The 8,741-nt window shown below is 48.2% G+C and overlaps 2 protein-coding genes across 4 annotated transcripts in view; both read left to right on the forward strand.

Annotated features, from left to right (window-relative positions):
- sstr3 (somatostatin receptor 3) overlaps positions 1-3,152 on the forward strand; it is a 4,817-nt gene extending 1,665 nt beyond the window's left edge. Inside the window, exon 2 of one of the 2 annotated variants that reach the window (XM_057015867.1) lies at positions 714-3,152. In XM_057015867.1, coding sequence (XP_056871847.1) covers positions 775-2,175 — 1,401 coding nt within the window. In that variant the 5' untranslated portion in view covers positions 714-774 and the 3' untranslated portion in view covers positions 2,176-3,152. Of the gene's footprint in view, positions 1-710 lie in introns of both variants that reach the window. The other variant, XM_057015866.1, reaches the window with a different exon arrangement.
- A 2,011-nt stretch (positions 3,153-5,163) lies between these two features.
- Positions 5,164-8,741, forward strand: part of eif3d (eukaryotic translation initiation factor 3, subunit D) — a 12,763-nt gene continuing 9,185 nt past the window's right edge. The window contains exons 1-13 of one of the 2 annotated variants that reach the window (XM_057015857.1): positions 5,164-5,316; positions 6,074-6,199; positions 6,273-6,318; positions 6,421-6,557; positions 6,647-6,732; positions 7,017-7,089; positions 7,288-7,409; positions 7,482-7,614; positions 7,684-7,831; positions 7,913-8,043; positions 8,140-8,225; positions 8,299-8,428; positions 8,578-8,735. In XM_057015857.1, coding sequence (XP_056871837.1) covers positions 6,077-6,199; positions 6,273-6,318; positions 6,421-6,557; positions 6,647-6,732; positions 7,017-7,089; positions 7,288-7,409; positions 7,482-7,614; positions 7,684-7,831; positions 7,913-8,043; positions 8,140-8,225; positions 8,299-8,428; positions 8,578-8,724 — 1,362 coding nt within the window. In that variant the 5' untranslated portion in view covers positions 5,164-5,316; positions 6,074-6,076 and the 3' untranslated portion in view covers positions 8,725-8,735. Of the gene's footprint in view, positions 5,317-6,073; positions 6,200-6,272; positions 6,319-6,420; positions 6,558-6,646; positions 6,733-7,016; positions 7,090-7,287; positions 7,410-7,481; positions 7,615-7,683; positions 7,832-7,912; positions 8,044-8,139; positions 8,226-8,298; positions 8,429-8,577; positions 8,736-8,741 lie in introns of those variants that run through there. The other variant, XM_057015856.1, reaches the window with a different exon arrangement.

Here is an 8,741-nt window from a genome sequence, read left to right on the forward strand (position 1 = left end):
TCTGCAGCCTGTCGAGGCCACGAGCAGGTTCTTCCTCCCCTGCCATCAGTGTCTTTTTATTGGGTTCCGTTTGATTTACGACACCAAGCTTTGGGTTTTATCCCCCTCCAGTTGCCATGGTGATCCAAATTGCTAAAGTGAACGTGAAGCGTCTGTAACGGCACAAATTGGAAGATATTAAAAAATGATGAATGTGACCGTGTTGAAGTGGGAGAAGCTGCTCTGGTGTTGGTGGTGAAGCTGTTTTGGGTCCGTTTCTAGATGATCCTCCAGGCACAGAAACAGAATATTTCCACGACTATCTGTCATCTAAAAGTGGCAAGGACCGTTTCCACGGTGCCCTCAGCCCTGACACACACCCATTTTATATCTCATGTGCAAGTTTGTATCTTTTCTACTGCAAAATAAACAAAATCTCAAGTTCTAGATTTGTTCACTGAACGAGCGTTGAGAGACTAATAACAGCAAAACTAAACGGACCCCAAGACTGTTCCTTATTGGATGGATTCAGGACAGAAAGTCTTGTTGAAAATCAGGTAAAACCATCACAGAGTGCATTAAAACCTGATCTCTGGAGCTCAAAACGTGAGCAGGACCTTGTCGATTTGGATCAACGAGAGTGGAAATAAAGCCGGAAATAGAAATAAGGAGGTTAAGAGTTAAGAACCGGCTCTGTGATGTTGCTGATTTGCATTTTGCTCCTGTGACAGCAGGTTTGTGGAGCGCTGAGGTGGCAGAAGCATCGTGGCTGTGGTCTGACTTGGCAGGCAGGAGATGATGGATGTGATGTGGGAGAACAGCAGCTCTTCCAGCGTCGCGCCTGCGCTCATCTTCAACAGCAGCGATCTGAACGAGACGCTCAGCTTCTCCAACGCCACCGTCCCGGACGCCTCGCCGGGCCCCAGCCTGGCAGAGATCCTCATCCCTCTCACATACATCATCGTTTGCATTGTGGGCTTGGGAGGAAACACTCTGGTCATTCACATCGTGCTGCGCTACTCAAAGATCGAGTCAGTCACCAACATCTACATCCTCAACCTGGCCATCGCAGACGAGCTCTTCATGTTTGGGCTTCCCTTCCTGGCGGTCCAGAACACTTTTCATTCATGGCCGTTTGGATCCTTCATGTGCCGGCTGGTCATGACTGTGGACTCCATCAACCAGTTCACCAGTATCTTCTGCCTGACCGTGATGAGCATCGACCGTTACCTCGCTGTCGTCCACCCCATTCACTCTTCAAAGTGGCGTCGCCCTCAGGTGGCCAAAATGGTGAATTGCACCATCTGGGCGTTGTCCTTTCTTGTCGTTTTGCCGGTGGTCGTCTTTGCTACCATCCCAAAGGCCGGAGGAACCTGTAACATCACTTGGCCCCAGCCAGCTAACATCTGGCAGGCAGCCTTCATTATTTACACCTCGACAGTCGGATTCTTCTGCCCCCTCCTGATTATCTGCCTCTGCTACATACTTATCGTCTTCAAGATCCGCAGCTCAGGCAAAAAAGTCCACGCCACGTCAACAAAGCGCAGGAAGTCAGAAAGAAAAGTAACGCACATGGTTATTATTATTGTGGCCATGTTTGTCTTCTGCTGGCTGCCGTTCTACGCCCTCAACATCGTCAACCTGCTGGTGTTGTTACCCTCAGAGTACCAGGGCCTGTACTCTTTCGTTGTCGTACTTGGCTACGCCAACAGCTGCGCCAACCCCATTGTGTATTGCTTCCTATCTGACAACTTCAAGAGGGGTTTCCGGAAAGCTCTGTGCCGGTCCTCGAGGAAAGTGGAGAACCATGAACCTGTCGAGTGCCAGCAGCCTCAAGAAGAGAGTAAAACTGCACTCATGCCACGGGAGAGCCTGAGAGGAGCCATCAGGGATGAGGAGGAGGAGGAGGATGACGAGGAAGACCTCTCAGAAATGACTGAGATCTACAGGATCACCCAAAATGGCAACAGCAACCTGCACCTGCAGAGCGCGCAGCCATTGCTTTCAGAGAGAGGAGCAACACCAGGGGCAACACAGGCTCCGTCCCCAGAGAGGAAGGACAAAGTCAGGGCCGCTGTCAGTAGGTCCACGCCGACCGTCCCACTGCTGGTCAACGGGATCAAGAATCCAAACAGGAAATCTCTGCCTGAGGAAAACGCGGAGCAGAGCACCTCCCTGGAGATCAGCTCCTTATAGCTGATCTCAGCCTTCTCACTAACCCTGGAGGGCAGGGAACCTTCAGAAGACTTCAGATGTTCATGATCGTCTCTTCTGTGAACTCTGCATGACCCCGCAACAGTGTGCTCACCGTGTTTACTGCAGATTCAGGAAAAAGTCACTTCCTGTTTGTCTCTCCTTTCTTGTTGTTATATTGCTTTCAGGGTCACAAATGTCTTTGAGTCACCAGCTTGTGGCAGGGCCTATGTGAGCGTTTGGTGGGGTGGGGTGTGTGTGTCTGTGTGTGTGTGTGTGTGTGTGTGTGTGGGGGGGGTACCATGCTCAAACGTGTCCTGGCAAGACTGAGAACCCTCAGGCCAGTCCTATGGACCTCCGTCAACTTCCTGTTTAGCATCACAAACACCTGACCTTTACCAAATGGACATCTCTGACCATCGGAGATCATTTACTCAAGTTCTTCACCAACGCTCCACCATGGAGCAGAACACAACAAAGGTGACTTTTCCAGTGAAAGTTCTGAAACCAGTTGGTCCTGATTTTGATTGTGTTGCAGTGCTGCTTGTGTTGACGGCGTCTCGTGTACACAGTCATGGATCAATGCTCAACGTCTCCTACATCGCCTCTACCCTGCTCTGTCAGCTCTCTGTGGGTGGACCCAGATCAAGACCCTGAAGCACAACTGGCACCATTTGACCCGTTTGTGACATCATACCAAAATCTGGTTACAATGTAATTCAGCAAAGAAGAATGTGATGAGGTAAAAAGTCTAAAGAAAGACTAAAATTCCACCTTTGTTGCTGGACGGCTTTAGCTGGTGTCTGTGTCTGAGATCCAGTGGTGCAGGGACGGGCCGGGTTCATGTGGGCTGATGCGCTGACAGCGTTGTGATGTTCCGCTCGTTATTACTGTGGACGTCTTCATCCACACACCCACACTCCACCTCCTGCAAACAACAGACCATCATTAAAACCACATTAAAAAGGGATTTACTTGGATTCCTGTGTGTGTGTGTGATTGTGTGTCTGTGTACTTACCTACGTCCCTCTCAGCACACACACTAGCACACAAACACACACACACACACACACACTAGCACACACTCTCACACAGACACACAGACACACACACTAACACACAAACACAACACACACACAAACACACACATAAACATGCACACTAACACACACACACACACACACACTCTCTCTGTCTGTAAGAACACTCATTAAACCTCTAAAATGTGTTTGGATCCTCAGCTTAGAGCCACTGAGCCAACATCTCATTAGGTCAACATCTCATTAGGTCAACATCTCATTAGGTCAACATCTCATTGGGTCAACATCTCATTAGGTCAACATCTCATTAGGTCAACATCTCATTGGGTCAACATCTCATTGGGTCAACATCTCATTGGGCCAACATCTCATTAGGTCAACATCTCATTGGGTCAACATCTCATTAGGTCAACATCTCATTAGGTCAACATCTCATTAGGTCAACATCTCATTGGGTCAACATCTCATTGGGCCAACATCTCATTAGGTCAACATCTCATTGGGTCAACATCTCATTAGGTCAACATCTCATTGGGTCAACATCTCATTGGGTCAACATCTCCTTAGGTCAACATCTCATTGGGTCAACATCTCATTGGGTCAACATCTCCTTAGGTCAACATCTCATTAGGTCAACATCTCCTTAGGTCAACATCTCATTGGTCAACATCTCATTGGGTCAACATCTCATTAGGTCAACATCTCATTGGGTCAACATCTCATTGGGTCAACATCTCATTGGGTCAACATCTCAGTTGCTTTTGTTGTTTCTGTCATCGCCATCCTAAGAAGTTTCAGTGATGAATAAAATCATATTTGAATTCTCGAAGGTTGACTAACTTCATGAACTGATTCATTGTTCATACACTTCAAAATGAATCCATAAAGGCTGCAGCAGAACATGCTGACTGGTTATACTGGGACAAGACAGAGGAGACTCAGCATATATATACTGGAACATAGAAGAAGAAGGTGAATAAACTTATTACATACAAAATTCTTTTTTGTTCCCCCAAGGGGAAATTCAGTTTTTACACACTTTTATTACAACACCTGAAGCTTTTGACAAACAAAGGAACACACACAGGAAGCTGCCCCTGACAGGCACCTTGAGCATTTGGGGGTTCAGTATCCTGCTCAAGGGCTCCTTGGAATCATCAGTTCCTTCCCCATGATCAACATTTCCAGAAAATTTCAATTATTTTCTGAGTTATTTTGCTAAATGCTGGCCAAGACATTATCTTTTTTCTGTTGGATTGAGCCTTTCAAAGCTGCGTGTTTGTTTGGGTCAGCGGGAGAAAAGTTTTTGACAGCTATGATAAGAAAAATAGTTTTATCTGTCCACTCAAATATAGCCTTTCCAGAGCTTTGGGCTGCAGGCCTTTCACTGACCACAGTCAGATTGTGTCCTGTGGCCTGCAGATCAGAACAAACCCCCCAACAGTGTGTGAGTGCTATGATTATTCTCTCTGGGGGGCCGAGAGCCTCGTCTTAACTCCTTATCTCACAGAATACATTGCTCATCACAAGTTGTTGCTATCAACGGTTATTCACAGTTCACAGCTATCAACGGTTATCCAGTTATTCACATTCTGTTCTTCTCCTTGCTGACCTTTCCACAAAGATTCAGAAACCTCTTATTCAGCAGCTTCATAAGTTTCCTTGGTCAACTGTCAGTGATTTTAGTCACATTCGCTAATTTCAGCTAATATAAAACATAACATTAAATATTCTAGGTAATAAAGTAATGTTAAATGCAATGAAGACTTTAACACTTGGCGGAACTCAAATGTTAGTAAAGCATTGATAGTCTGGGTAAACGTTTACCAAATAAATCTCGTATGGTTTATTTCGTTTTTTGAAACATTCAAATGCACATTAATTATTAATTTATGAACGTTATAATTTCCGATGACACGTTACGTCGTCAAATGCTGAACGTCTATTTTAATTTACGACAACTTTGCTCATCATACGGCAGGAAGTACACTCTACTTTACAGCAACTCAAAACTTCCTTTCTCACCGGCTCTCTGTCGGAGGTTTGCGGCGTTTGAGCACTGGCTGGATTTAAGTCGATATAGTGTCACACCACTTTCGCTCAGGTATGAAAAATGCGCACGTTCAGATCAAAGTTGTACCCTCTCGGTTTTATTTGAAGCTTGATCATAAACAACTAGATGTGACCGTTTGAGTATTTCCACCCTGTTAGCCTAGCTCCGCTAAGTCGACCACCTGGCAAAATGAGTAGCACTAGCATTAGCCAGTGTTAGCTAATTGGAGCACGTACACTTGAGGATATAAGTACCGTATACATTTCTCGTTGTTGTTGCTTTTTTGTTTCTGTTCTTTAAATCAGCTTTTCCCTAATTGCTGTGTAATCGTCTTTGCGAATTGATCTTTCGGTCGTTTGTAATTGTCGTTTCTGTTGCTTCGGTCAGCGCAGCCGTCACAGATGTCGGACAATTTCTATGGAAAAATCCCCGACAAAACGAATTTTCCTGATATGTATTTCCCCTAAATTATTTGATATTTTCTAATCTGTTTTTGAATGCAGAAGTGACGAGCGTGTTTTCGTTACTAGTTGATGTAATTGATCATTAATTAGCCATATTCAGGCTCTGCAGCAGTTATTCGGACCGCTGCACATTTCTGGATGCTGTTGGTGGAAGACTGACATGGTGGGTCAATGATGTTTAGCCCACTGCGCAAGCTGATCAGTGTGTTTGAGAACACTGCTGGAGAAAAAGTGCTGTTCTTTGGCTGAGACCCTTTACATGTGCACAACAAATTAAATGGAACACCTTAAACACTGTTGCCACCCTAGGGCCCTTTAAGGAACCACTTTTCATATCTACTCAGGCCATGGCCAAGTTCAACGCCCCGGTGATCCAGGACAACCCGTCTGGATGGGGTCCATGTGCAGTCCCAGAGAAGTTCAAGGATATGCCGTATCAGCCCTTCAGCAAAGGAGACCGTCTGGGGAAGGTTAGTCTGCTGGAGGCAGCGTTTCACAATGAAAGACGCTTGGTTGCCATTTTTAATGTCACGTTTTTGCCAGGTTGCTGATTGGACTGGAGCAACTTATCAGGACAAGAGATACACAAGTAAGAGAACTTTGAACAACAGATTATTGTCATTAAATTCCTCATGTAAGAAGTGAAGCTCGTACCCCATCACACCGGTCACTCACTGTATTTGGTCTCTAGATAAATATTCATCTCAGTTCGGTGGTGGCAGTCAATACGCCTACTTCCATGAGGAGGATGAGACGAGCTTCCAGCTAGTGGACACGGCCAAGACGCAGAAGACGGCCTACCAGAGGAACCGCATGCGCTTTGCTCAGGTACGGCCATCTGCAAGAATGCTGAGGTCTCTGAGCTCGAATCTTTCCAAGCTCTCGTAACATTTGTCATCTGGATTTTGGTCCAACAGCGGAACCTGCGGAGGGACAAGGACCGCCGGAACCTGACCCAGTTCAACATGCAGACACTTCCAAAGAGTGCCAAGCAGAAGGAGAGGTGAGCTTCTCTCCCAGCCCAGAGACAAAGCTCTGGACTTTAGCCATCCGTGTTATTAAACTGCAGCTTTGTGTGAATATTAGATGTGTCCAGACAAGATGCAACAGCCCTGAAGTTCTTGTAACAGAACTTTAGTTTCCTGCCGTGGTCTGGCGGCACCCACACTCCCTCTGGCACGACGCTTCACGATGGAGTCGTGCTGTTACTGGGGAGGAAAACTTGTTCAATTGTGTGTGTGTGTGTGTGTGTGTGTGTGTGTGTGTGTGTGTGTGTGTGTGTTTCAGGGAGAGGATGCGTCTCCAGAAGAAGTTCCAAAAGCAGTTTGGTGTCCGTCAGAAATGGGACCAGAAATCGCAGGTAGTTTTTCTGGACTCCAGCTGCTTATTAACTGTTTGTCCAGGTCTGATCACAGGTCAGCTGGGTAATTCAGACGTCCTTCTGACTGCTCTGGGAAAAGGATCTGAAACCCCAGTTTGACCAGCACTGCTGAGCTGGACCTGTAGGGGGTTGTTGCTGTTGCACCATGTGACCTGGCCCCGCCCCTTTTCCTTGCAGGCTCAGCTGAAGCCCAGAGACTCCTCGGTGGAGGTGAGGAGTGAGTGGGAGGTGAAGGAGGAGATGGACTTCCCCAGGCTGATGAAGATGCGATATATGGAGGTGGCCGACCCCGTGGACATGTAAGCCGAACCACCCGCCGCTGCTTTGACGGTCTCACAGGATGTGACGAACTGACTTCCTGTTTCCTGCAGTGAGTGCTGCGGAGCTCTTGAGCACTATGACAAGGCTTTTGACCGGATCACCACACGCAACGAGAAGCAGCTGAAGAGCATCAAAAGGATCTTCCACACCGTCACCACCACCGACGACCCCGTCATCCGCAAGGTTAGTCGGGCGCTCTCCTCGGTTAGCTGGTTGTCTCCATGGTGACGGCAACACTCTCCGTCTCCTCAGCTGGCGAAGACTCAGGGCAATGTGTTCGCCACCGACGCCATCCTGGCCACGCTGATGTGCTGCACACGCTCGGTCAACTCCTGGGACATCATCGTGCAACGAGTCGGCAACAAGTTGTTCTTTGATAAGAGAGACAACTCTGACTTTGGTGAGTCCAGACTCTGGAAGCTTCCCGTGTAAATGAGTCCGGTTCCACCTTCACACGTGGCGTTTCCACTGTTGCTCTCAGACCTGCTGACTGTGAGTGAGACCGCCAACGAGCCGCCGCAGGATGAGGGCAACTCCTTCAACTCTCCACGAAACCTGGCCATGGAGGCCACCTACATCAACCACAACTTCAGCCAGCAGTGTCTGCGCATTGTGAGAACACGGCCAGAATTTAGCCGCTGAGGACATTCCTGACCCGGATTGGAGACACTGACGTTTGTCTCCTGGACGGGCGATCTTGTCTTTCAGGGTTCAGAGCGCTACAAGTTTCCAAACTCAAACCCTTTTGTAGAGGAGGACATGGACCAGAGCGAGGTGGCGTCTGTCGCCTACAGGTGAGGCGCTGATCTCGTGTGGGGGGGGATGATGGCGGCGTCAGAACGGCTGAAGCTCTGCTCGTGTGCTCAGGTACCGTCACTGGAAGCTCGGCGAGGACATCGACCTGATTGTTCGCTGCGAGCACGATGCTGTGATGACTGGCGCCAAGGGAGAGGTGTCCTTCATCAACGTCAAGACCCTGAACGAGTGGGACTCCAGGGTGAGGGCTTCTACACCGGTTACCATGGAAACCTTGTGTGTTGGCAGCAGGCCAAACAAATTCCAAGCAAACTTTCAGAGACACATTTCTCAGATGTGCCCGAGTACCTGGTCGGAGGTGCAGTAATGTCCCTCTTGTTTACCGGCCAGTACTGCAACGGCGTGGACTGGCGTCAGAAGCTGGACTCTCAGAGGGGGGCCGTCCTGGCCACCGAGCTGAAGAACAACAGCTACAAGCTGGCCCGCTGGACCTGCTGCGCCATGCTGGCTGGATCAGAGTACCTGAAGCTGGGGTGAGAGGCGCACACACACAC

Source organism: Takifugu flavidus, chromosome 18 (genome assembly GCF_003711565.1).
Source record: "Takifugu flavidus isolate HTHZ2018 chromosome 18, ASM371156v2, whole genome shotgun sequence".
Classification (NCBI taxonomy): domain Eukaryota; kingdom Metazoa; phylum Chordata; class Actinopteri; order Tetraodontiformes; family Tetraodontidae; genus Takifugu; species Takifugu flavidus.